Here is a 27,640-nt window from a genome sequence, read left to right as displayed (position 1 = left end):
CTTTCCAGTAAGGGGGCATCTTTGCTGTAGTAAGGGTTTTCCAGTTAATCATACAAGCTAATGGTGAGATCAGTCCTTATAAACAGGTTCAGCGCGGCGAGAAGCTCAGTCATTCTCAAACCTCGGAATATCAGCTCCAAAAGCAACGAAGGCAACGATAATGTGGATTTACAAGGTTCTGCTATGCGTGGCTTTTGTAGTTTACTCAGGTAAGTTTTTAGAGAATGGGCTTTTGGCAGAAGTGAGGCGTGCGCTTACATCGTTAACAGTTTGTGCATTATTGAACGTTGCTTCAAAACATTTATTTTCAGTCCTGGAAGAAAATATCTTCAAATGGTCTTTGTCTATTAGGATTGCATAGAATATAAACGGAGTCGTGCAAATAAGCAGTCTCGGAAGTTATTTTATCATTTGCTTCACTTTGTTGCTGTGATCACCTGGTAAAATCCTAGCAACAGAAGACATCATGTAACCTTGATTATGAACAGACAATGAATAATCTTAAAGGACTCCTCTGTAATTTATAGTATTCTTTAGAGGACAAATTAGACTGTGTCATAAAAATAACAACTTAAACCCGCTTTGATGCGGACGAGTTCATTGGTAGCTTTGCTTACGCACATAGCTGCAAAAATGTAGTGAAACCTCACCAGTGATTCCTAGTGGGAACCGTTTGTCCCTTGGCGCTAAAGCTCTGCAAGTTTAGGGTTTTCTGGTTGGCAACAGTTTATTTCCTTAACAAACCAAGCTCCTTCTTGTCAAATGAAAATGATCCCTGCTCTGGTCAACTGTATGCAAAAATATTTGTGGTTACCCTCCAGTTATTTTATTGGAAATCTGGGTTTGACATAAACAAGTCAAGAATACTAAATCCTACGATTACACGTAAGCAAAAAAAAGAAAAAAAATCACAAAGAAAAGTCTTACATATATCGTAAGAAGACACAAATGCCAATCATCTATTTTAATTGCAGCAATGTTTTATTCATATTCCGAAAGATGTTCGTCTTTGAGTTTAAACCGGCGCTTACAGGCGATGAAGGCTTGTCACAATCCATTTGCTATGACTGGTGCGGTTTAACAACCATTAAAATCATTATTGCGGTTTGCAGGCATTTCTATTTGCAAAGTCGTAATCTTGTGGCGTTATAACATAGCGTAAACTTTTTCAAAAACTAAAAATTAAAGCTGAGTTGCGCCGTCAATAAATAAATGTAAATGTAAATGTCATGTTTTCAGATTCTCACAAACATCAGTTGGTGGCGGTGAACGGTTATGCTGTCACTTGAGAGAGATGTGGAGAGAAATCGTCGCATATGGAGAAGAGACATAAACTAGACAAATGTCCTTTCCACCAAATGTGCGGCTGTCGGCTCACCTCGGGCAGTGACCCGTAGCTGCGAAAACTGGTTGAGATCAACTTCGGCTCAGTACCGCGTCTTCCCTGCAGAGCCGTCACACACAGGCAGTGGAACAATTGATGAACCGCTGCTTAAAGATGCCTCTTCCCTAGAAGTAGTTTGTAAGCTTCTCAGGCACGCTTAGTTTACATCTGTAGCTGTGTAGTAAAAACAATCCCTGCGGTTAGAGAACCTAAAGCGTTAGAATTCGGGCTTTTATGGCTGATTTTGGTTATTTTTCAAGGCGTTTGCTCTCAGAAATAACTTTCTTCTATGAACAATTCAGAGGTTAAAACACACCAGCCACTTGGACGGGAAAATTAACAAACATGTTGCGAGGTGTTCTTGCACATGCTTTGGATTCATTTGACACTTTAAATTATCAATATGAATATGATTTATTTCTTATCTGTGCTCTTAAAATGAGAGGCACCCATCGTCAAGCATCTCATCTGTGACAACGAAATACTGTACAAGCTTAATTAATTGCATTTTAAGATGCTAATATAAAGTGGGAAGTCTCGGGATGTAAAATGCCATAAGAAAAACCAAAAGTGGAATCTAACTGTGTACCAAAATTACGATCGATGACAAAATGAATATATTGTAATGACTGCTGTCAGATGGGATCTAGTTTAGCCTAAACATTAACAGAGAACGTTTCGCGGTGTTTAAAAGCACTTCACTCCGGGAATGAACGTGACAGATGCTGGAATGTATACCTTTAGAACAGTGGGTTGGTAATGTGTTTTTAAAAAATAAGTATCTCTTTTCTAGGGAAAATCTTCGAATTAAAAGGTCTTTGTCCCTTTGTTAAATGGGGATTATGAAATACCCATTAAATTAATAAGATAATACCCAAATTAATAAGACACAGATGATAATTTATTAGGAGTGGAATTTGGGGGGTTTATAGGTGTGCGCAGATTACAGCGGGGGGGACAAAGTTCAAGTGGAAAGATGAATGCGTGTTGCCTCCAGCATGAAAAACTGCGGATAATTGTTTAATCGGAGTGGCCTGCGGGAGTGAAAGGGTCGTGGGTTTGTCTTCTCGGACACAGTCTGGCTCATCCTGAGATCGGAGGAGACTTGGCAGGAGTAGAAGAAAGTGAGGCCAGCCAGGAGGTCGCGGGTTCGAGTTCCAGTGGGTTTTGTTGACTCACTTTGAGGAGAGAAAGCGCGCCGCTCTCTCTTCGTGCTTTCGGTCTTCGAGGAGTGAGGTCGAAGAACTCATTCGCCCCCAGTGGATGACTCCGGATGAGTCATTACTGAGTAACAAGACATTGACGGATTGTTCTGTTTTTAACGTCAAATTAAGTGTACCCCGTTTTTAAAGCACATATGCGAAACACTTATTTTATTTGTCATATTAGTAAAATTTCCAGTAGAGGGAAGGAACACACAAAGTATTAAAATATATCTTGATTTGATTTGATATAGATTTTGTTAGTCACGGTCCTATTCCTTTTTTTTTGAGCAGGGTGAGGGTTTTATTCACACCCCAGAGCTTTTCTGTCTAATGAAAAGTTGATAAAATGTTGCAATGGGATGGGAAATAGGAAAAACAAGATGCCTCCTTGTATGGGTAGACTGAAGCTCTACTCCAGTGTTGCTGACATTATGACAATCGTCCTGGCTTGTTGAGTTACCCAGCTGTATGACGGTCCGGTGGTGTCGGTTAAATCTCCTGGTCCGTGTTACAATTTAACATGGATTTCTTTCCAAACTGTTGCAGAAAGCAAGAGGAACTTCCTCCAGGATTACCAGAAGACTGACGGGGTGCATCTGGTCCCCCGCCTGGCCAGACTGGATGGCTCCTATCAGAACAAGAGCAGGGTCCTCAGCGTGGTTAAGTGCGCCCGGAGGTGCAGCCGCAATAAGAAGATGCGCTTTACTTGCAGGTACACTTGACTGTGTGAAGAGCTTCTCACTGTATGACAGAATGCTTTCTGCCACATGTCCTGAGATATGAAATGACACCACGCAATGGCCTTTCTTAAAGTCCATAATATGCAATGATTCGCACACGCACACACACACACACACACACACACAGCTAAAAACTGAGCCTCATCTACCTCACATCTGAACACAGAGTTTAATACTCAGTTCACCACCCTGAGAACATCAAGATGTGATCATGGCAAACTGTGGTTGATTCAACCAGGTCCTATTACCATGTCTTCAGAGTTATCTGCTTGGAAAAAAAAAAAAAACATAAATTTTTCAGTGGCCATGACATCAATGACCCTGACCCAGATGTACAGCACAGGGTTATGGTTTGATTTGTTTAAACTGATTCACTGGGTATTGTAAATGAATGAATATGTGCGTAACATTTGTAGCAAGGAGTAGTAAAATGGTCCATCAGGTGCACTAATAGAGGGATTTCATGGTTTTCTTTTAGAGTGCTCATTATTAGATCAGCACTTGGCCAGAGACTGCAGAGAGTCAACAGGCTGGAGAACAACCACACAGGAAATGCTTTACTCAGCACATGTTACTAAACTTTGCCCTGTTGCTAATAGTAATGAGTTGTCCAAATGTTGTCTGGCCAAACATGTTGCCAGCACATTTCTAGTATGGTGTTCTCACTGCCGTATAGTTAGGAACAGAGGAGTGCTGTTTGCCAAACAAGAGAGGAAGAACAGAAGTGCAATAGGAAATTCCACTGCCTGTAGTTAAACAAGAGTATCCATAAAACTGACATCAGCGGTGTGATTTTGGTTGATTGCGGAGATGGTTTACACCGGGAAAATGCATGTCAGTGCTTTGGTACATTTTCCAAGATGGCTGTCTCCCCCACATTTCATGTATGCAGGTGGTGAAGTAAGGGTTGTCTGACAGGGGTTTCTCCATAGACTAATTCCTTCAGCAGTGTTTTGGAAACCATGTGGAGGGATGGCTGATGTAAAGTCAGAATTTACGTACTTAACAATAGCAGTTTGATGAGAAAAACACTTGCTCTGAAGAACAGATTTTAATAGCAAAGCATACAATGTCTTCGTGCTATAAAAAATGCATAGTAGCTTGTAATGAGAGTTACCCCTGGATTCAAATGACATATGCCCTTAAACTGTGTTCATGAAGAAGTAACACTTACATTTCTTTGTGAGTCAAAGAGGTTTGTTTGCATAATTTGATCCTTGAATTTATTGTAATTTTCCTTTGACATTTACATAAACAATGTTTGCATAATTTGATTCTTGATTTTATTGTAATTTTCCTTTTACATTTGCATAAACAATGTTACACAGCTTTTCAAATGCAGTGTATATTATTTAGTATTGAATAGGCATATTTGGTTGGCATTATGTAATATAATACTGCTGCAACCATGCATCAGCTAAGGAGTGATAAATAGCATCTCACATAAAGCTGTAAAGAGACAGCTTATGGTAAATTAATACAATGGCAAATGCATATTTAACAGAATGAATACTTTCCCACTAATGTTTTTCATTTCATTGGATAGATGTATGCATAAATGTACCTTATTCCAAAGAAAGAAATACATTTTGGTATATTTTACTGAGACCTGCGATTGATGCTGGCGGCTGAGCTTGACAAAGAGCAGGACCTTGGTCTCCTCGAATGCCCGATTTTACTGGCGGCATAAGACTTCTACCAAATCAAATCAAGGCGAATTACTACATCATATTGCAGTCCAACCTGCTGTTTTCTGACAAAGGAACACACCGCTTGTAAGCCTTTAATAACATAATTAGTAGATCAACATTTATCAGAAAAAACTATGATATGACCAGTGTTGCTCAAAACTAGGGCTGGAAGATCCACCGGATGTCTCTTTGGGAATCAAGGTCTGTCCAATAGCAGACCACCGAACCACCATAGCAAAGCACAGTCGCACGCACCCGCTCGCACATTCAGTTTGGAATCAACCTGTTTCACAGTCTAAGGAAGTGTATCATAAACGCTTTCACTTTGACTTTTAGCTCCTTGTTCTCCCTTTGATTTGTAAGTCCTAAGTACTTGGAAACTTGAAACTCTCACAGAGCGTTGCTGTACAATGGAGGCAGTTTTTAGAAGGCCATTCCACTGTTTTAATCCAGTCCCATCATTCACTCTCCCATGTTCAGAATCCCAAAACCAACAAAACATTTTAATGAGATCACTTGTTTCCTGTAAGTAACTTGGCTTACAAGCTGATGGTGCAAGGAATACCATTATTTGCACAATCTCGGGTGTCATTTAGGGTATGGCAGCAGCACCTAGTCTCCACCTCAATGTCCTCCATGTATCCACAGAGCATTCTACTTTGACCAGAAAAACAGGAGATGCCACTGGCTCTCCTATGATAGCTACACCCCCGGAATTCAGACAGTCCACGACTTCAACTTCGACCTCTATGAGAAGAAAGGTAAATATTACTTTTGACTCTGAGTTTTAGCCAAAAATGGCATTTTTGGTTCTGCTGCATTCTGTTTTTCCTACAGAAGCACCAGGAAGCTAAGCTCACTGGCAAAATGCGGCAAAGCCACATTTTTTGTTTATACTATCATGTATTATGGGTTGTTTAGAATCTGTTGCCAAGTTTACCAGAGTGCTAACAGTCAATATTTTCACACAAAAACGCTCCCTGTTGCCAGTTCATAACTTGCCAGTCAAACAATTCCAAATACACTTGCTATTAAAGCATCATAAATAAATATTGCTGACATTTAACTGATGTTGTTGAAGTTTATAACAAACTATTTTGTTGTTCTGAATTTTGAAGCTATGATATTGCTGTTATAATGCTATTGTAAGGCGAATGCTTCTTTGCAGTTTCAGTACAGCATTCTGTTTCAGGATCCTGATTCTTACACTGGCTTTGTCTTTCACAGACTATGTCAAACAGTGCATCATCGGGACCGGCCTGAACTACAAGGGGAAGAGATCCATCACGAAGAGTGGGGTCAGGTGCCAAGCTTGGGCCTCCACGATGCCGCACGATCACAAGTGAGGGCTCTGTCATTCTGCTGTTCTGCTTTGCTAAGTTATATCTCCTGAACACTGATTACCGCATCTTTGTCATCAGTCACTGTAATGTCATACTGCTGGGGTTTATGAGAAAATCATCAAGAATTAGCATCTAGCAGTGAACTCATCAGCAAGAGCCCCAATCAAAATCGTATTGGAGTGTCGTCATCCTTAGTCAGCAACCCAGCCAGATCCAATTTTCTGATTCTGCAGTCTTTGGCATCGGCATGTCCCTCAAGAGCACCCTGTACTGGTTTTCCTTCCTTGAGTTGGCCTAATTTAGTCACACTAACAAGGGCTCACTCATGTCTCTTGACAATTGGAAGTTCCCTATTGTTTAACCACTCATTTGGGATTGTCCCTCCCCCCAAGCCCCCATCCCTACCCCTCATCTTTTAATGTGACCCATTCCACTAGTATTTTTAAATCACATGATGTCTTACCTTGCCTTCTAAAAGTACAGTTATAGTGATGCAATAAAGACAAACATTGTCAGATACACACAAATGCAAACATGCATAGTACAACTTACAGTATTTATGGTAATAAGCTTACAGCATGATAATGCAAATGACCGATTATGCTACATGTTAAAATGGATATCAACTTGTCTGGATGTGGCAAAAGTAGGTAATATTATATGTACTTATATAAAAATGTCTATTTGAGATTATGAGTGTGGAGGAGTTAGAGGACCAAGAGCCTGCAGATAAGAAAATCTACAAAGTTAAAGATGGTCGAGAGCCAGGAGTTCATTAGTGGTGCAAATCCAGCCTAGCATTACTTGTTTGCTGTGCGATATTTGTGGGGGGATTTATAGGGGTAGAGAGGAAAAAGCATTAAAACTCTGAGGCTTAAGATTTATTGACTGAACTCATGTTTTGTATGGCTTCCAGTTGTGCTTGCAAAGCTTTGGACACATGAAACTAAGCCTTTTCCCTGCAGCAAGAAGACCTTACATCCCCTCTCTGTTTGATCAAGCTGCCACTCAGATATCTCTTTATCTCTTCATAAGCATTTTTGTTAAACATAAACTTCCTTTTTTAAACTGCGCTTTGAAATGCTGTACAAAAATTTAATTATGTTGTGCTCCATATATGTTAGCACTCAGTTTGTTACTGAAAAATGCTTGTGTTTGGCACCTATCAACCTAGTGTTCTAAAGTGGGGTTGTGCAGTAAGTCTGTGGAAATTTACAGGAAAATGAACTGAGAAATAGCATGAGAGCTGGAGTCTCCTTGTGTGAGAATAGGAGGTAACTTGACCGCAAGAGACTGAAATTGCTTGTGAGTTACCAGGATGATTGTAAAGGTACGTTTAATTGACGTGGTCATTTGGAATTGTTTCTTGAAACTCAACTCTTGAGAGAATGGTCACAGGCCATTGAACATTCAGCCAGTTGGTTAATGGAAGTTTTTTCTGCCAACAAAGTCAGAGTCTCTCGCACGAATCGAAAAACTGTTTCGGTGCCTTTAGCAAAATGCTTTTCTTTGAACGCGTGCTCCCCCCAGCTGACGCTGGCCCCACTCTTGGTCACTTGGTACAAAGCGAAAGCAACTTTCTGTTCGGTTGGTCTAAACCACAAGAACATTTGCCCAGGTGCAAATGCTTCCAGTTCCTGAGAGACTTTTCTTGTCTAGCACTCTAACAAATGGTCGGCCTACATCTGTTGATTTAAGCTTTATTGCTGCCATGCCCCCCTGGATCAAAAGCTTGGATGTCTGGCAAGGAAACTCTGGGTTTGTTTTCCAGATACTGCCTCACAGACAGAGTAAAGGGCTCTTATTTATGAGATGTATCAAGGAGTGTAGAGCCACGCTGCAAAGCCAGGGAGTCATTCCGCAGCTCGCTGGATGGATTTCTGTATCATGCTAACATACATCCTACAGGGAGGCTGTCCTCCATCACGCCATGCAGAGCCTTGTGCTGGTCATGTTTAGCATGCAGGGAATACTTTTCAGTGAGTGATGTGATGCTCCTCCCTTGAGTAAAATATAATGGACCGGAGGGGAAGAAAATGTGACTTACGTAGTTCTCTGTCACTGTTCGATGACTGATGTTTAGCATCTGGTTTAATGTAATTGGAAATCCCCCCATACGGAATTTGTCTTATGTTCATATTGCTGCTGATAGCTCCAGTCACTGCTCCTGTCCACAGTTTAAGTTGCTGATGATCCCTCGAGGGCTGACTGTTGAAACGATTTCCTTGGAGTCTCTGAGAAGCCGTCCCTTAATGTCAAAGTACCGCGAAAGAGAAGAACGATGTCCAGCCAGTCGTTACAATGTGGATGGCTTATTTACTTTGCATGCATACTCCCATACGTGCCCTGGGGCTAATGCAGTTTTTCTTTATGCTCAGCTTCCTGCCTACGAGGAACAAGAAGAAGGACCTTCAGGAGAACTACTGCAGGAATCCCGACAATGAGACCACAGGGCCGTGGTGTTTCACCACCGACCCCGAACTCCGGCACCAGAGCTGTGACATCCCCCAGTGCTCTGAAGGTAAAGGCCCTTTTTTCCACCAAACCTCTGTGGGCAAGGCAGGAAATATAAGACACTGATGTGGAGGCAAACAGGAGTCTTAGAATTGTTGGCTACTACTAAGCAGCCCTAGAAATGGTCCCACACTGGCTCACTCAGCAAGTGACTAAAGACGGCAGCTAGACACTAAAGGAACTAAAAAGATGTCAATGTAGTCACAGCCCATCCCTAGTGCCCATTCTTGGATTGGGTTTTGTGTTCCCTCTTGCCAGTAGCTATTTGCAAGGCAGGTGCCTTTTGAAAACATTAGGCCCAAATCCAGTCAAAGTGCAATTTGCTAGGTCTTTGACCACGGGTTACAAATACCAAGCAAGTATTTATTTTTTTTAAATGTTCTCATACAATATGAGTTGATGAGTTTGGCAGGCACCAAAATTAAAGAAAACTGTTGAGTCTGTTCCGGAAGAAGGTAATTCGTCGTTCAAAGTTGAGGCAAAAAAAGTGCATTGTGGCCAGGCCGAATCTGTGCCCTTGACTCCCTGATTTCAGAGGAGTGGTTTCCTTTAATGTGTGCAATAGGGACGAGAGAGGAAGATGCTGTATATGATTGACTGAGCTCGAGAAAAAGGGACAGGATGTGCCGCAGAAAACAGTGACAGCATAACAGCGTCCTGCCTTTTATCGGCTGACTACGGGGGGAATAATAATGCCCCCGCAGGTTTGTTAATAAATTAGCTTTCCCATAATCAGAAACACAGAAGAATATAAATCAAGATTTCACAAGAGCAGCCAGCCTGTAAACATCTGCTTTCCGTACTTTCCGCGGCTTTTTCGTATTATTGTGCGGGCGAGTCATAGTGGATTAAAAAGCAGAGAATTGACCTTTTCAGAGCCGTTTTATTTTTCTCTTCTTTTGCCTGCACGCGATCAAACAGCAATCGTCGTGGTGCCAAATCAAACTCCAATCGCGCAGACTGCATAAATGGCATTCAAATAATCGGCTTTATTGTATGTTTCATATTTGTAGATCAAGGCCAAAGAAGCTGAGTTATGTAACTTAAAAGCCAAGTTGTCGTCCCCCATCCTTTTTGGAATTTCTACTGACCGTTTTCTTTCTCCACAGTGGAATGTATGAAGTGCAATGGGGAAGGGTACAGAGGCCCCATGGACCACACAGAGAGCGGGAAGGAGTGCCAGAGATGGGATCTGATGGAGCCTCACAAACACCCCTTCCACCCCAAAAGGTAAGCAGGCTCCTGGGCATAGCTTTCTGCTGGATGAGAATTACCCCAGTGTGATCTTGAATCTGTCACAGGGGTGGCAGTGAACCCCCACTCAGAGGGTACGATGGTGCCCATGATTTAGCCCAGGCGGGATTGTGGGATACGATGCTTGGCTCATGTTGTCCTTATTGGCTGTCTCAAGCCGTGTGTCAACTTAACCTGCAAAACTGTGCATATAAGGCAAAACACTGCACATAAAAATAAACGTTAAACATGACTGTAAGCCACAAATTTAGGCAGTGACATCACATGGCTGTCAGGTGCTCCCTCGACAGTGAAGAGCGCAAAGTAAGGCTGCGTTCCTTCAGAGAAGGAGCAAGAGAACTGACGGGCGAAAACAAGTCAGTCTGAGGAGGCCCGCAGTGCTGATGGATACGGCGTCGCCCCATTAATAAATCGAGATGGCTCTCGATGGGTGGCTACAATTCACATGTGTAATCAGCTCCAGATGTTTGGAGTTAAGAGCCCTTTCGGCGCTGGCTGGTCTGTGTGTGTGAGATTAGCGCGTTAGCATGCCGCGCCACATCATTGGGCAGATCTGGTCCCGCAGGGATGCCTCCAATGAGGAGCCTGTCCTCACTCTCCTCTGTCACGGCCTCACCAGAGCACGTGTCATTACTAGCCGTCAGCGCCGACGAGGCCCGGTCACCCTCTCCGTAGCACTCGGCCAATCTCCAACCCAAATGCCTACGGCATATCAGAGAGATAAATGGGGAGCTCAGAAGAAGTTTGCCGGGCACTGTCTGCCTACAATGTCATGTGCAAGTAATGCAGAAAGCGGGACTGGCTCCGTGACAGTTTCATCTTAGGTCTCTAAATCAGTCACGACTCATTTTTTTCTTCCCGTGGACGTGCAAACGAGGTGATGATGACGTGAAGTCCTCATCTCATTGTAGGGTAGGGTGATGTCATTGTTATTACAGCAGAAATCGACCAACAGTTAACAGAGCCTGAATGAGAGTTTAATAGCCAGCTGAAACATTAGCATAGGTCACTAATGATTTGTGATGAGTTTAGACTGTCTGAAGGGAGCCATCTTATGGATGGTACACACGATGGACAGTAAAAGGACATACAATTTGTGCAGCAATAATCAAGGATATGAAGACAGTTGTGGTCATAACAGGGTACCTGAGAAGTACAGAGTGCTACTGCATTTCCTGTTTGTCTCTGTTCACATGGGGTCTTTTTACATTATGAAGGACACTGGGTCCTTGGGCCCCCTTTACACAAATGTTCCTCTGTTTTCTCAGACAAATTTATTGAATTGTCCCCTTTTTCTGCCTTTATTGCGTATTTTCTCATCTTCATTTGTACATTTGATGAGCATCCGCGGGGGAAATTGGAATCCTGTTAACTTTATTGCGTTTGTTATACGGAGCAGTTCTGTGTGATCGCAGATGTTATTCCATCGTGTGAGATGAATCGGGGGGTACTGGCGTTTCGGAACAGCTCCCATCATGCGGGCGGCTGCCCCGCTGTGCCGAATCAAAAGAAACGCCGCAAAACCAATACGTTTTAAAACGCCTCGTCAGATTCCTGAGCACCTCTCGGGAATAGACCAGAGCGGGAACATTATATTGCCTTTCCCCCCCAGAGGATCGTGTTCTTTGGCATATGCAGCCCGTAGGGAAAGATGTACTTTAATCTGGCAAGTGCTTTGCTGTCCCCCATGAATGTCACAACCGGAGGAGCGATGTCAGCTGACAGTGAATCTAAATAGTAAGAAGTCATCTGCCAGTTTTTTAACATTTGCAGATTCTGGTGAAATACATATAAGTACACGTGCGTATTCATTGATACTTACACACCACAAACACAGACACACACACACACACACGCACGCGCACACAAGCTCATATGTGTGTATACTTTGTGTGTGTGTGTGTGTTTGTATATATAATACATGTATGATTGTATGAAACTAGTAACTGGTGTTGTTTAAAGCTAATAGCCAGGGTATGGTTTGACCAGTATTTCCCAGTGGGGTTAATTCAGTGTGAGGAATGAACGTTGTCCCTGTCAATTCCGTGTTTATCTTCGCAAGACCCTGTGCAATAAAATGTCATGAATGCTTAAACTGGTTGAATCTGCCCGCAATAACATTTCAGCACCAGGTAATTTGAGAAGGGGAATTCCGATTTAGACCTTCTTCGTGCCCCCCGAGGAACTGTGACCCCGCGCTTCCTGCACATGACTTCACTCTAGAGTCCCAGACGACGGTCCTCGGCGATCTGTTTAGATAAGCTGGCCCGTCCCTCACCCCTTGCGTTTATTCAGGCGGGTGATTTAGGAGTCGTCCGAACCAGATTTGCGCGCCTCTACGTTTTGAGAAGGGGCAGCCCAGGGGCTTGTGCTTGTGTCACTTCCTCCCGAGAGGGTCTGAACCACAAGCCGTCCCTTTTCCTCTCGTTCATCCGCAGGTACCCGGACAAGGGCCTGAACGACAACTTCTGCCGCAACCCCAACAACCGTCTACGGCCGTGGTGCTACACAGTCGACCCCAAGACCCCCTGGGAGTACTGCGACATTAAAGCATGCGGTGAGTTGGCGAAATTTACTGCTTCCCCTTCCTGTTCTCGAGCCATCTCTCTGTCTCCTTCTCTCGCTGTCTCTCTCTTTTTTCCTTTGGACACCACAAAGGAATGTTGGTTTGTAAAGCAGCAACCTACTTTGTTATCCTGTTAGTTATAGTGCAGCATATTTATTTTTCGAAGCCCCCCCCCCCCCCCCCCCCCCCCACCCGTCCCACAACAGATTCGAGATAATCCGCCCGAGCGCTGCAGGTTGATCTCCGAGCAAACTCCCTATCCTCCTCAAAGACAAAACACGAGGCTCGATTACATTTTGGCTTTCAGCCTCCAACCCCCCTCACCCTCCTGTTAGGATGGGCCCCCATGCGCGGTGAGCTGCTATGCTAATGACATACTCTCTGCCCTGTATTTCGGATGTAGCTTCACCATCCATTCACATTAATGCCGTGTCAGGACTGCTTAGGGTGAAGGCGCAGTCGAGTGTGGTGGGACTTAACTTTCAGGAGCTTGTGCCTGAAAACTCCTTGACAGGCTCTAAAGCCTGTGTCTAAGGAGCTCTTACCTAAATCACAGGTAACCTGTGAACTGCTATTTCCATCCATGATGTTAATTTTGGACTTTCTGAAGCGAAGAAGAGGTGGTCCTCACTTTGAAGAAGTCAGAGTGCAACTTCACTTTAGAAGGTTTAGAGCATTTTCTTTTGTGTGTGCGTGTACAATTATGAAGGCCTGTTAGCTGAAAAATCTGTGACTTTGTTATTCCTGTGGAGAAGAACAAAAATCAAAAAGGTTTTGGACCTTCTTGCTTTCTTGTTTGAAATATCCTCTGGGGTTTGCAGGACCAAGTCAAATTCACTCCAAAAAAGATTAGCATGTTTTCAGTCTTTGTGAAGCTATCATTGCCCTCAAACTTACCAGCAAGACAGCACTATCTACTCAGGCATCTCGTATCCCTAGTAATTATGGTTTCTCTATCATAAAACTTAAACATAATAGTGGTTTTTAGATGATAAAATAAGACAGAAGGACACAAAGTCCCTATGATTATGCTTTTGGTTTTTTAATTTCACTTTCAGATGAAATTTTAAATTAGATTTGTGTGAAAACAAGAGGTCAGTGTTTCTACCGAAGAGGGCAATCGTAGCATTCACAATTTAAGCCAAAAAGCCAGTTTTGAACCCATTTCTTGTGGTTTTGCTCTCTACAACTTTGAAATTGTCCCTGGGTTTTGCTGTAGGGGCCAGCCTTGCGTGACTGTGACCATAGTCTAGGTGTGAGGGCATGCCTCATTAGATAGGGAGGAGGGAAACAGATTGCCCCAGGGCGTCTTACAGGCTGCAAAGCAGAAAATGGTGACCTAAGATGATAAATGTATCTGCAGCTCAAGATGAGATTAGCTGCAGCAATTTGGGAATTATAATCATAGCTCACAGGAGAAAGATGAATGCTCTGTGGTGAAGTGTTCATTTTGTTTACAATATTTAATAAGTTAGCAAAATAGTGTAGTGGAGTTCACAGTGAAGCCAAAATTTTGACAAATGTTTGTTGAGAATTACTCTGGGGAAAATATTTTTCTCTAGCTCTCAGTAGAAGTGTTACAGCCATGGTAATTTTGGATGTAGTTCACAAGTTCACACATGAAAACATGTATTCTCTTTACTGATTGGCTAGGGACTGACACTGGGTACTGCATATGTGTTTTTCATTGTGCCACATGCTGTTTTAATTCAGAGTGTGTCCGTGGTGATCATTATTTATCTCTGCTTGGATCCCCAACAGATGGAGGGTTTATCTTTCTCTGTTTCTCTTTTTCTCAGACTCGGACGGCAAGGCTGACGTTGATGTGACAACAGAGTGTTTCCGTGGTCAGGGGGAGAAGTACCGCGGCACGGTGTCCGTGACGCCCAGCGGGGTGCAGTGTCAGCGCTGGGACTCGCAGTTCCCCCACAACCACTCCTACAGTCCCCAGAACTACAAGTGCAAGTGAGACTCTCTGCCCCAGTGGCACCACACATGCCCCGCCCCCTATCCCCCCTACCACAGCAACACCCAACCTTTCCAGATGTTTCAGAAGTTTTTATCAGGAGTTTCAGGCTGCAAATTTGTGTTTCATATTCAGAGGATTACACTGTTATATCTATTGACTTTGGATTTGGCTTTTATAACAAAAAGCCCACAAACCTCAAAAATTTCATTTATGGATTAAAAAAAGACAAAACAAACAAAAAATAAAAACAACAAGCGAACAAAGCCTAAAATAAGAAAATAATTAAAAATAAAAATAAATAAAAATAGTAAGTAATACTAATAGTTATTCAGAATGGAAGCGCCGACTGTGTGTGAAATGAAGTAAAATAATGGAATGGCCTGTATGTTAAATAAAATGTGCAGGTAGGAATGGTTACTTTTGGAGGAGTTACTTTTGTGCTATGAATGAAGCGATAAATTAGTGACCTAAATGCACTTACATTTTGAAAACTGCTACCTTCCCAACCCTTATTTTTGAGTGCCTGAAAAAAGGCCAAGGTATTTATGTGTAATGTATGGCTTGGCGTGTTTCTGGAGCATTCCCGGTATGCGTGTTTGCACTGCTAGTTCAATTTACTCCCCTGCTCCGCGGGGACAAGAAATATCAGAATACCGATGGCTGTGCCTGACCTGCGGGATTTTTCAATTTCAGCGTAAGGGCTGCGCTGTGGCAGTTCATCTATCAGGTCAGCCAGCGAGTCTGTGGTCTGGGAGACTGTTAGAAGAGTTTGTTTGGACTGCCTGCCTTACATGCAATTTAGGTGGTTGAGGCAGCAGGTTCCTCTTGATATTATTACATTATTGGCATTTAGTCGTTGCTCGTGTTCACATAAATTACAGACTTTTTTTTACAATGTTATCTATTTATATAGATTTTTACTGTGGCAATTGTGGGTTAAGTACCTTGCCTAAGGATACAACAGCAGTGTCCCCGTGGGGAATCAAACCAGCAACCTTTCGGTTACGAATCCTGCTCCTTAGCCACTATGCTCTGCTGCTGACATTTCAGCTTTGAGATGCGTGCACCTCAGCAGCACCAGCGTTTCATAACTGGTTACTCTCTGTCCGTTGAGCCTGGGCCCCCTGTGTTTTTCCCTCCACAGAGATCTGAGGGAGAATTACTGCAGGAACCCGGACGGGGCCGACCTGCCCTGGTGCTTCACCACTGACCCCAATGTGCGCATGGCCTTCTGCACCAACATCCCCCGGTGCGGGGCCCAGGTCCCGGAGACGGGGGGTAAGGACCACGCTGTTCAATCCCGAATCAAAGCAGCACTCCTGCACACCCGTTGCATTGAGATGGTGGTTGTCATTTCGAGTATTGTGTGCGCCAGGAGCCGGCTGGTAAATTCGCATGCTCGTGGTGTCGCCGCTTTTGCCCTTGCGACGGGTTTTTGTTTTGCAGGCATTCTGGCAGCTTCTTCGGCAAAACACTGCCAACATTTGTTCTTCTTTTCAAGTGTTTTACCACTTTGCATTTCAAAACAGCCCCACATGTCTTCCACTTAATCGCGAGATCGGTTTGAGGGTTTGGGTCAATAAAATACGCTATTCAGTTAGTTTCTGCTGTACTGGGACTGAGTGACTGACTCGGCACAGATTCAGAATGAAGGGATCTTGCTTTCTTTGCCTTTTTTTGTTGGTTTGGGAACCACAGATTGCACTGTGGTCCCCAAAGCAAAATTTGTGTAGCCACAAATAATACCAATTTCAAGTGCACTTATTTTAAGACATTTAAGGATGGATATGGGAAAGATTTAGACATAGACTGCCTTTGACAATCTCAGTGCAAATGTTTTTTCTTTCAGTGAACCCCTATGGCAGGGTACATATCCGTGGATGTGGAAAATGATTGCTGTCAGACTATGGATGCCATCTGTGTCCAACCAGTGTCCCCTGGGTTTTTGTCTTTTGCAGAATGCTATGAGGACAATGGTGAAAAGTACAGGGGCCGACTGTCCAAGACAAGGTCTGGCATTCCTTGCGGGTTTTGGGAGGACCATAGTAAAAGGTACAGTACCCAGTCATAGACCACCACCACCCTAAATGTACTATCACGGGATGGGGTTTGAAAAAAAGTATTTGTTGCAGTTTCCATGGAAACAGCACCAAGTACAGCAGTTGGTTTTTCTGCTGCTTGGGTCTCCTTTGAAGATCCTCAAGGATGAATCGGCTCTATCTGTGCTAAACTATAGGACATTCGTGAATTCTCAGATGTCAGTGCCAGGGGTCACCTTTTCTGAGTTCCATTGGAAACGTACAGTAAGCCTACATAAATCTGCCGTTGATATATATATGTGTGTGTGTGTGTATATATATATAAATATATATGTACACACACATACACGTAATGTGTGTGTGTATTCAAAACTGCAATATATGGATAATCACTCAGGTTCACTAAGTTATGACTTATGTCTAACCTTGCTGTTGTATCCTGTGACTTTGAATAAAACCTTTCCCAAGAGGACCCTGTGGCCGATTTCTTGTCTGTCTGCCATTCACAGAAGTCTTCTGATGTAAATTCAATTGCAGTTTTATTGACTCTGGAGCGAGTCAAAGTTCAACCTGCGTAGCTCTAAGTGTTAGGAAAACACATGGCTGAAGCCCCGAAACCATGGGGGCTGGTACTGTGTCAGGTCATATTTGTCTAACTTGAGAAAATAAGGCCCTTGCCGTTTTCTCGAGGAAGAGAAACATCGGAACCATGCACACTTGGAGGCAATTGATGTTAATTGATGTTTAAATGCAGTTGTTAGCGTTACTGAATTGACAAAAAAAATGTAAAGGCTACGATGGCGCAGCTGGTGGAACATATTCCAGGGCTGACCCCTGACCCAAGGAAGTTCTCGCCCGGCCCTCTCTGTGGAGCAGATCAAAGCCAATCAGCTTCTTCACTTGGCTCGGCCCGCAGAGGTCAGGTGTCAGCCTTGAAGAACTTCTGGGAGGACTTGTTTACATTTGGCAGAGACTTGAATTTATCATCGCTCTCCAATCGCTCGGCGGCTCGCTCTGCGCATTTTAGGACCATATGTCTTGCCTTCAGATCCCCCCGTTTACCACCTCAGGAATTCTTTTCAGACAAGACAGAGCGTTTTCATGAGGAAAGAAAAAAATAAAAAGAAAGAGGCATTCCTTCAGCAATGAGAATTCACAATGCGGGAGCGATGAATATAGGTGGGCACGTCACGGCTAATGCACAAAGCACATACTTCCATATTCCCCACAGGATTTCTTTTTCCTCAGAAAGCTCTGTGCCTCTACCGTTTATGGGCTTTTGTTGTTGAACTGTAACGGGGGGGGAAATAGCATTCGTGTTGCTGCAAAGTTCAGTGAGCCTGACCTTTTGGCTACGCCAGGTCCAGTGCAGTTTCTCCTCACACTGACTCTGAGTTGTTGTTTCTGTTTTGCTGGCTGTAGCGGGAACATCGATGCCTCAGTGCTGGCCGCCGGGCTGGAGAGTAACTTCTGCAGAAACCCAGACAAGGACAAACACGGGCCTTGGTGCTACACCAACAGTTCGTCCATTCCCTGGGACTACTGCCTGATTAAGCCCTGTGAGTACCCTAGGAAATAATGCGGGTGACCCATCTCATTCTCATTTTGTAGGACTTACTGGTTTTTTGCCTTCGTTTTTTTTAAGCACAAACCTCACAATATATACATTGTAGAGAATCAGAGAGGGAAAATGACAGGGAGGCAGCGATCTCCATCCATGCCTGTGTAGCACTGGGACCTGCATTGCTGAGTCTGGCTGTAATGCATTCCAACTATCTTGCATAGAATAAGGGACCAGAATATACACATGGGCTGATCTGGAGTAAACCATAATTGTAGGATTGTTCCTTCGCTGCTGTAAAACCAGTAAATAATATCCTACATAAGATCAAAGTGATTGCGGTACTGTCATTTAACAGGCATGGGACACTGGCACTGCCATCAAACTCAATGTCAATAAGGCCATTAAGACTTAAAAAATCCGCCTATTACAGGGCACTTACCAAACGTGAAAAAAATGTAATAACATCTGCGGTTTGTTGCCTTTCTGAATTCAAAGACGCATTCTCTCAATCTGTGTAGTACGGCCTGGGCCCTCAGCTCACTACAAGGTGTCTGTTCCCATGACAATCCTCTGTAGAGACGGCCAACCACGTGTCATTGCCGCCTCACTTTGATTCACAAAAAAAAAACGAAACAAAACAGAATTTTAGCCCGGGGTGGAATCTTAAGTAACGACGCGTTTGTCTCAGAGAGACCCGACAGCGAAGGGCTCGCATTTCTCAAGCTTTAACGGGCCACTGAATGGGCCTGCTTCGGGACTTCATCAGCTTCTGAAATTACGAGATCGTTGCCACATGACGGCTGCGGGTCGCGGGTCGCCCCAGTCGGGGGGGGGGGGGGGTTTGTGTAATGAGGACAAGGCGGTTTGTTCCACAGCGTACCCCCCAAAACGGCCACAGGACCTGCTTTGATTCTGACAAATGGAAATTGCATGTTTGGAAGCTTTCCTGCCCTGCTGGTATTTTCCGTAACTGTTGTTGTTTACACAGATTCTGCTGATGGTTTTTATTAATCTGTATTGCTGTAGTTCTAAGGCAGCTGTTTTGGCTCTTGTCATAAGCCATAATGAAAAACATTTCCACTGTTGCGTCTGTAATCTGTAACCAAATGTATTAATTTGGACTCTACCCACAGTCCACACCTTCCACTCAATAGTGCGTTTTACACTTTTTACAAATAAGGTTTTAGTTTGGCAAGTCTCCCTGAATTACGTGGAAAAGCACAATGAATTTTAGAGTTGCTTCGTAGTGGATTGAATGTTGTGTGTGTTAATGTTATTTCTGTTATAATCACTGTGATAATATTGTTATTGAGCAGTCAATCTTTTTTGTCATTTCAGGTAAACCGTCACCGAATATGCTTCCTTCAAAGAGTGAGTCCTTTTACATCTTAATCAATGGAATTGTTGTTCTCATCATTAGAAGTGTCTTCCTCTGAAGTGCTCTTTTGTATTTATTTATTCATTCGTGCCCATGCTTCTCCTTGCAGGTGACACGTCAAAGGTGTCCTGTTTTGTTCACAAAACAACGAGGATTGTGGGTGGAGCTCCGGTCAAGATCAGCGAGGGGAGCTGGATGGTCAGCATTCAGAAAGGGTAATTGTCTCTAGATTACTTTAACTGGCTTTTAGAATCCCACTGCATCTGCTGTTTCCACTGCATCAGTGTTGTCCACTGAAGATCTGCCGGTTTGAAGCCTTCCTTCAGACCCTTCTGGACCAGGAATAGACATCACTTCTATATTCTGTTCCTTTGCAGGGCAGTTTCCAGTGCTTTGCATCACATCCATTTATACCAGCGGTGCCCACACGCTTTTGATATCAGATACTACTTTTCAGATATACCACTGCACACAATTTTTCAATGAAATGTCAAGAAGTCAAAATATATCTCTTACATACCTATATGCAATGCATGCAAGATGCACTGCAAGGTATCAGCCAGATCTGCTAAGTGGGGGTGTAGATACTCAAAGGCAGACTCAGGCAGTTGTCCAGGTGCTCATCTGTCAAGGTACTCCTGTATTTTGGTTTTATTATTTTCATGTCCGAGAGGGCAGACTCGCAAAGATAAGTAGATCCAAAGAATGCGTTGAGGTGCGCTGCTTATTTCCTGATGCTGGGTTTCTTGCCCTCATCCAGCGGGGTCTGGAACTGCACGTCTGCAGCCCTGGCTTTGAATCGAATGTCATACTCCATATTTCTCATTTCATTTCCTACACCTGATGCGATCCTTGGAAAGAGTGTGGCCGCTCTACTGGCAACAGTGCTAACATCCGAGTCCTCTGTGAATGGAAAACACATGCATGCTGTCACTGACTCCGGCTGAGCAAAGTCTGTGAATCTCCTGTCAAACTCAGTGCTGATGTTTTCAATTTGCACAGTGTAGTGCTCTTTGTCACTGTTTCTATGGGATTTCCCATAGATTCTTGAAATTGCAGTTTGTGGTGCTCTAACTGAGAGGAAAGCATAGTATTGTTTTTGTTTGAAGCTGTTGATCACACTTATCATTACAGGCATGTTTCTCTTCTTTCAATGAAGCTTGTTCAGTTTTGCAGTGATATCTTTAAAAAACTTAATCCAGATGATTCCATACAGAATATTCCAGTTGCCTGTATTCTGTATCTCTCGTGAAATCAAGAAAGGTCTTGATTTCATCTTTTAGATGTCTGAATTCACCCCTATTCAACACCTCACGTCACAGTGTACAGTAGTTCTGTGTGCACAGGATCTTTTCCTTCTCACTTGCAAACTTCTTGTGCAGATTGAAGGAAGACTCTTCTTTACAATTTCCTTGATCTGACCCATAGTCAGCATTTTACCACAAGGCACCTGCTGATGTGTAATGCAGTGATAACTGAACTTCCCCACACATTTTGCCCTGCATGAAAATGATGTTAAGCAGATCTTTGTTCGGTGACTTGGGATCTATCAATTGTGTCTGGATTTGTCAAACTGAAGCAAAAAAAGACTCAGTGATCAATGTCTCTTTTAAACTGCGTCTGCAGATTATCTTCCATTATTCCAGAATGTCTCCTGGCTGTGTTCTGTGACAGCCGCATGTCTTTCATTGCAACACTTGGTAAAGCAGGCTTTCCCTGGAGCAGCAGTAACTCCCCATCCTTGTATGACTTTTTGTGCTTTGCAAGTAAATGGCTCACCTTGAAATATCCAATGGCAGCTGCCTTAGATTTCATAAGTGGCCTTATAAAGACCACTTTGTGGGCCAGCAAGTTGTGATTTAACATCCTGAACCTTTTTCTTCCTCAGTTCACTTTCTGGTAGGAAATCTGTGTTATGGATAAGTCTTATGGATGGTTTGGAAATGTCACTCATATCATATGCTTTCCTGGTAAATTAGACATACTTCTTTTGAATAAATTTCCACTCGCTGCGGAAGTGATACTTTTTTTGGCCTCTTGGAGCTCAGCCTGCACTCTTTACCCCTCAGAAGTAAGCATGTAATCAAGAAAAAGCAAAATGCAGTTCACAGTAAGCTCTCAACCCTCTCTCACTCACCTACAAACTTGCAACGATGCAAGATGACCAAGGAACAGACACCGAAAGGGCAACACAGTCTGAAAATTGTACCTGTCAGGTTTCACATGTAGGCACTGGGAGGCGCTAATGAGCTTAGAAAGTAAAGAGTTTCAGTTTTAAACCAATTATAGAATTGATTATTAAGCTGTATACGAACAAAAAATAAGTTAACTTTAAATTAGACACAACATGACGATTGGCCAGTCAATTGTGAACCGTAATCCTAACCCTGCTCTCTACAGCTAGACCAAGACTGCTGCCTTATATTTACCTCAGAATTTTGTGGATTCAACTTTGCAATCCTCTGGTTAAAATGGCACCTCCCTGACTACTACACCACACTACCATTCTGCTCTGATGACTATTTCCTGTATGTGTGCTCTGTTAATGAAACTATGTGAAACCTGGATTATGCAAACTCGCATTGAAAAGTATCAGAGCTGTCCAGCTGAATGGCGTTGTGTGTTTTCCTCATTTCCCAGGAGCATCCACTGGTGTGGCGGGTCGCTGGTGCGAGAGGATTGGGTCCTGACTGACCGACAGTGTTTCTCATCCTGGTAATTCTTTCATATCACTTAAAAACGAGGAAGCCCAGGGAAAAACCTTGCTGCCATTTTTTTTTCCAAGAAATGTTATGACAGGCCCTTATGCCGAGATGTATAAAAAAATTAAAGTTCTTGAGTGTTTTTTGGAAAGTGGAAAATCGCATCTGTTTAGCTTCTGTACTTGGCACGTCAGATGTAGAGGATACGGGCCTGTGAGATACGCCTGTGAATTTTCAAGAGCAGCATGAAGTGAAATCCCGGTGGTCTCCGCGGGGATGTTAGATCGCACCACGTGCCTGCGTTTTAGATCATTGCATTCGCCCGACATCCCAGATCAGAGCGGCGCAGAGCAAACCCGGGGACTTTTCCCACAAGACACGGCTCCTTTTCATGTGAATGTAAAAAGGTCAGATGAAGGAATCTTTCCAGCAGAAATGCGTAGCCTGTGGTTTGATGGATTATGACCGTGAGCCCAGATCCCGCCTCTGGGAAACCCAGGCTGGCTAACATTTTAGAGTTCTATCGTGCAGGTAACATTGCTCTGCCGAGGGATAGGGGTGGCATTAACAGTCGGGTCACACAGGAAAGCAAATCCACAAAGTGAGTCGGGTCACGAGGAAGGCCGCCGCTCTTGCGGGCTGTAGGTACTATGGGTCTCGCCGTTGGGTAAATCTCTGCTCTACCTACCCCCCCCCACAGCGTTCCTGACCTGACAGAGTACAGGGTTTGGATGGGGCTCCTCCACCTCAACGACTCAGGCAGCGCGGCGTCCACCAAGCAGGAGCTGAGGATCGCCCACGTCATCTGCGGCCCGGAGGGATCCAACCTGGCGCTCCTCAAGCTGTCCCAGTGAGCGTCTCTCGCGCGTCATTCACATCACTCATGTTTACACATGTTCACCAGAGGCCCTTAACACAAAGCAGCGTGGAAGAAGAGCTTAGTAAGCTTAATGACAAGAGCAGGCCATTCAGCTGCTCATACTGCCTTTAGACTAGAGTGTGTCTCGCGTCTCGTGTCAGCTCTGGTCTTTTACACTCTTAGGGTCTCTTCTTCCACTGTAAATACTGGTAAACTAACCCATGTATTCTTAACTCAGATTGGATTGTATATATCTGGAATACAGTTCAAAACATTGTAAAGGATGAAATCTGGAAAACCCTATAATACTTGTGAAATGAGGAAAACATTGTAGTGCCTCTTTCAAATACGCTGTGTACTTTTGGAAGTCCGTGTTTCAAAAGTGTTCTGTATATACTGCGTCATAGAATGTTTTCATGATATTTGTGAGTTCAGTGCTAAAATGTGCCATATGCTTCGACATGATATTGTTCATAATTTAGCAGTGATTGCTTGCTTACAAGGGAGGTTGGTGCTGCATGCTGAGAGTGCTAACAAGGACACGCAGAAATGCAGACTGTGGGTGGTGGTCAGTGCATCAGTCTCAGGCCACAGTGAAGGATTGAGTCAGGATTGGTTAACAGGCTCTGTTCTTCCGTGCCCAGACCCGCACGGCTGGCAGGGAACGTGAGGATCATCCAGCTCCCCGTGGCGGGGTGTGCCATGAAAGAAGGCGTCAACTGTACCATGTATGGATGGGGTGAGACCAAAGGTGCTTTCTGACCCCCGCGATCGCATGATCTGTCACTGAACTGCACCACGTTCATATTCAGCCAGTGCTGTTACCCAGGGTGACTTACGCTTTATGTACTATCCAGTTCAGATTAAGCAAATCCAGGCCATGTTATAAAAGCAGTGCTCAACTAGGGATTTGAACCTATAACCATCTGTCTAGTTCCCCAACCCCAGTCCCACAAAGCTAACTTACAGTTTCTTTACATGTGCTTATGGTGAGATTGATTTTTTCATCACCTTCCTCCTTGCTGTGGCTGTCCTTCCAGGAACCGGACATGAAGGCATCCTGAAAGCAGTGCAGCTGCCGATCGTCAGCAACGAGAGATGCTACGAGTATCACCGTGGTAACCTCCCCATAACGGAGACCAAGATCTGCGCCGGAGGCAAGAAGGACGAGGGCGTGTGCGAGGTACGTAACGTTTGCCGAGAGGGGCCCCCGTGGGGGCACCACCACGCCACAGAGCGTTGTGTTGACCCCGTCCGACGTTCACCGTTACTGAACAGGCTCGGCTTCTCTCTTGCAGAAAGACTACGGCGGGCCCCTGGTGTGCCAGGAGGGCGAGAGCAAAGTCATCCTGGGTGTGAGCATTCACGGGAGGGGGTGCGCCCGAGCCAACCGCCCGGGAGTCTTCATCAACGTGCCCTTCTACACCCAGTGGATCCACAAGGTTTTCCGATACTACTCCAGGCTGGAGGAGAACCACTAGGGGGCGAGTTTCCCCACAGCGTGACTGACAGATCAAAACTAATAATGACATCTGTGATGTTTAAGACTTGCTTTAAGAAAGCCAGTTTTAGTTTCTTCAGTGTTCCGTGTCCAGTCTTGGAAGGAACCCTCCAGACCTCCTGGACTTTCATGTATGGGGGAAAAAAGGGCTGAGGACAGAACGCTGTGATGAAGATTTCAGATCGTTTTCTTTTTTTAATTCAAAATGCCAAACTGTGGTCAGCTTTCAGCCTTTGATCATTTTTTCTCTTAACAACAAGGTTTTGCAACCTTGAGGTTTGGTTAGCACATGGACATCAAGGCTGGCATGATTCAACACAATATTCCTGAATTATTTCCCTTCAAGATCACAACTGGCATAAAACCCTAGTAGTGTTTAGAGTTAAGTTAAGCATCGTGCACATAATGTATAAATAACGCTAACTGTACTGACAGCAGTTATGATGGATGACGGTAGCATCAGTTAGAGTTTTTTTGGACTTGCTTGTTAATCCTTAAAGTGTTGTCTCCTGAAAATACTTGAATCATTTCAAAACCAAAATACTCGATCTCTCTGCGCCTCTACGGGGACAAGGTGTATCTCACCAAGCCGGTTGGTTGGTTTCGGATTTGAAGTTGTGGTGAAGCAGTGTTGTACATACTGTAGGATTATGAGTGCATTGCTGGCGCTCCGCAATGTTTCGTAGGTCTTATAGATCTGTATTAAGAAGATGTTGTTGATATAAAAAAAAAAACATCTAAATGGCCTCTGTCCTTTTCAGTATAATTTCTCCTTTATTGGATTCGCCATTCACTGTGTTATGTGATGCTGTCAGGGGAAGTTGTTGTATGAATTATATTTCTGCTACATTTGACCATATTAACTTGTGATAAATGATACACTTGGATGCTCGATGCTTAGAGCTGAAAGCCAGATAAAGGTCATAAATCTTTCCTTTGTTAAGTGGGAACAATTTATGTGGAATTTATTGGTTATTTCTGTAAAGAAAATACTGAAAAGGAACAAGCCAGTATGCAACTATTAAGAGTGTATATTCCTGAATGTATTCTTTATATATTTTTTTATTAATTCCGTCCTCTACAAAAATGCATGCATGTGTACACAAGTAACTCAGTCATTGTCCAAAGAAGACTGCACTGCTTTTTTGCATTCTGCTGGTCAGAATATGGAGTTTGTTCATGTGTGTATATAATGAGCTTGGTATTACTGAAACAGGCAGGACCTTACTGTTGGAGAAATCATCAAAGCGGATGCGTAGGCACACAGCAGATCGCCTGTTCCGGTTCTCCTATTGTGTGCCGGTGTACCTCTCAGTATGCATTTCCTTTATTCTTGGCCCTGAGTGTTGGCTAACTTCCAAAGTAATCTAGCAGGGAAATCATTTCTCTAAACATTGTCAGTTATAACAAATAGTTGCTGAAAGACAGGTCTGAAACGTTTGCTTTCTGAGTACACTTCGGTCATTGCGCTGCAGACTGTATTAAAAATAATAAAGCTGAAATTAAGGTTGTTCCTACTTATTCATATTTATACAAAGACCCAAACATATACATGAGTAGTTTGGATGAATTCAGAGAAACTGTCCGATCTGCAGGGCAACAGGCACAGGAATGTCAGTTTTATCTTACCCTGTCAGTGTTTGTGCTCTGCCGGTTTGTGCAGAGTAACATTTCTTATTACATTGGCAGTTTACCTGTGTAATTAAACATGGTTGTTCTGAAGAAAACCAGACAATTTTTTCGAATAGAGGGGATGGAAGGAGAATAATAATAATTTTGAACAACCAAGAGTCAAGGGTTTTTTTTTTCTCAGAAGAGGTGTGGTGTGTGTCTGTTTGAAGGCACCAGGAAAACAGCCAACAGTGGAGGTATTGAAGGAGGGAGGGGATGAATGAGAGCAGAGTGCTTTAAAGGTGACAGGGAGGATAGGGTCCAGAGAGCGGACAGTTGGGTTGTGGGAGAGTGGGGGAAGGCAGGGTGAGGGAAGTGGAGCATGGAGCCCCTAGTAGGGACATAAAGACCCTACATATATCAGCAACATGGGCCTCACAGAGTTGTTTGCAGCGAAGGGAGGGAAGGTTCAGTGGATGCAAGAGGTAGAGAGTATGGATCCGTGTCCTAGACTTGAATTATTGTCTGGAAGAAGAATGTTTTAGCTGGAGTGATGAGGAGAACCTTGCGAATGGAACAGCGTGATGGTGTTGAGAGATTTTCTCCACCTCCATACTAGCATCATCATGGCAAAGAATAAGTGCTCTTGCTTGCCTGGATGGGAGAGGGCTAATGACAGCGTAGATGGTAGATTGGATGTAGCAAGGAATGAACAGACAGGTGAGAGAAGGAATCAATGGAGGGAAGAGGAAACAACATCACAGACCAGAAGTTAGTGGAAGACACCTTAGGAAGGTTGCCTTGTAAAGTGATGGTGTGTGTAATTACATTTGGGGGGGGGGGGGGGGGGGGTGTCAAATAGGAGTGAAACAGTAGGGCAAAGAGAAGGGGAGAACAGCACAAAGCAGACCAGTCAGAGGCTAATGCAAGGACTGGCAGCCAGAATGGCTAAACCCAGGCATGCAGGATAATTGTGCTACATCAAACACCTGCTCCAGTGACAATAGGTATACAAAGGATTACTCAGCTGCTACCTCATGTTAAAAATGACAACAACAAACACCACAACAAACAAACGATATCAATATCAATTGAACGATATCAATTGAGTCAATTGAGCTAGCTGAGGTCGATAATAACGTACTTGGAACCTACACTAGTGTCCTAATTAGCATTAGCATTTTAAATATATCAACACAAATACACAGTAGTAGATTACACAAAGTCCTACTTAGTCACTTCCAAGTATGGATGCAGGTTTGCAGGCTCAGCAAGGATGATAGCCAGCTGCTTCAAATGAATTTATTTAGCATTCACTCA

At 43.7% G+C, this 27,640-nt stretch overlaps 1 protein-coding gene across 1 annotated transcript; it reads left to right on the top strand.

The window, feature by feature from the left end:
• On the top strand, window positions 1–27,155 carry LOC118770235 (hepatocyte growth factor). The gene is made up of 18 exons (XM_036517786.1): window positions 1–209; window positions 3,136–3,301; window positions 5,669–5,781; window positions 6,248–6,362; window positions 8,742–8,884; window positions 9,987–10,107; window positions 12,570–12,688; window positions 14,497–14,662; window positions 15,811–15,944; window positions 16,625–16,718; window positions 18,128–18,264; window positions 19,608–19,640; window positions 19,757–19,862; window positions 22,288–22,362; window positions 23,050–23,199; window positions 23,853–23,959; window positions 24,249–24,391; window positions 24,507–27,155. Exons 1-18 carry the CDS (start codon window positions 161–163, stop codon window positions 24,687–24,689), a joined length of 2,154 nt encoding a protein of 717 aa, XP_036373679.1. The 5' UTR covers window positions 1–160; the 3' UTR covers window positions 24,690–27,155.
• The last annotated feature ends 485 nt before the right edge of the window (window positions 27,156–27,640 follow it).

This window comes from Megalops cyprinoides, chromosome 23 (assembly GCF_013368585.1).
Source record: "Megalops cyprinoides isolate fMegCyp1 chromosome 23, fMegCyp1.pri, whole genome shotgun sequence".
In the NCBI taxonomy this organism is placed as follows: domain Eukaryota; kingdom Metazoa; phylum Chordata; class Actinopteri; order Elopiformes; family Megalopidae; genus Megalops; species Megalops cyprinoides.
This window is presented reverse-complemented; position numbering and strand designations above follow the sequence as displayed.

Excerpts from the sequence above, each read along its gene's own strand:
- LOC118770235 (XM_036517786.1), top strand. The coding sequence starts at position 161 with ATGTGGATTTACAAGGTTCTGCTATGCGTGGCTTTTGTAGTTTACTCA. Across the intron at positions 210-3,135 it reads GGCTTTTGTAGTTTACTCAG|AAAGCAAGAGGAACTTCCTC; the intron begins GTAAGTTTTTAG and ends AAACTGTTGCAG. Across the intron at positions 3,302-5,668 it reads AAGATGCGCTTTACTTGCAG|AGCATTCTACTTTGACCAGA; the intron begins GTACACTTGACT and ends ATGTATCCACAG.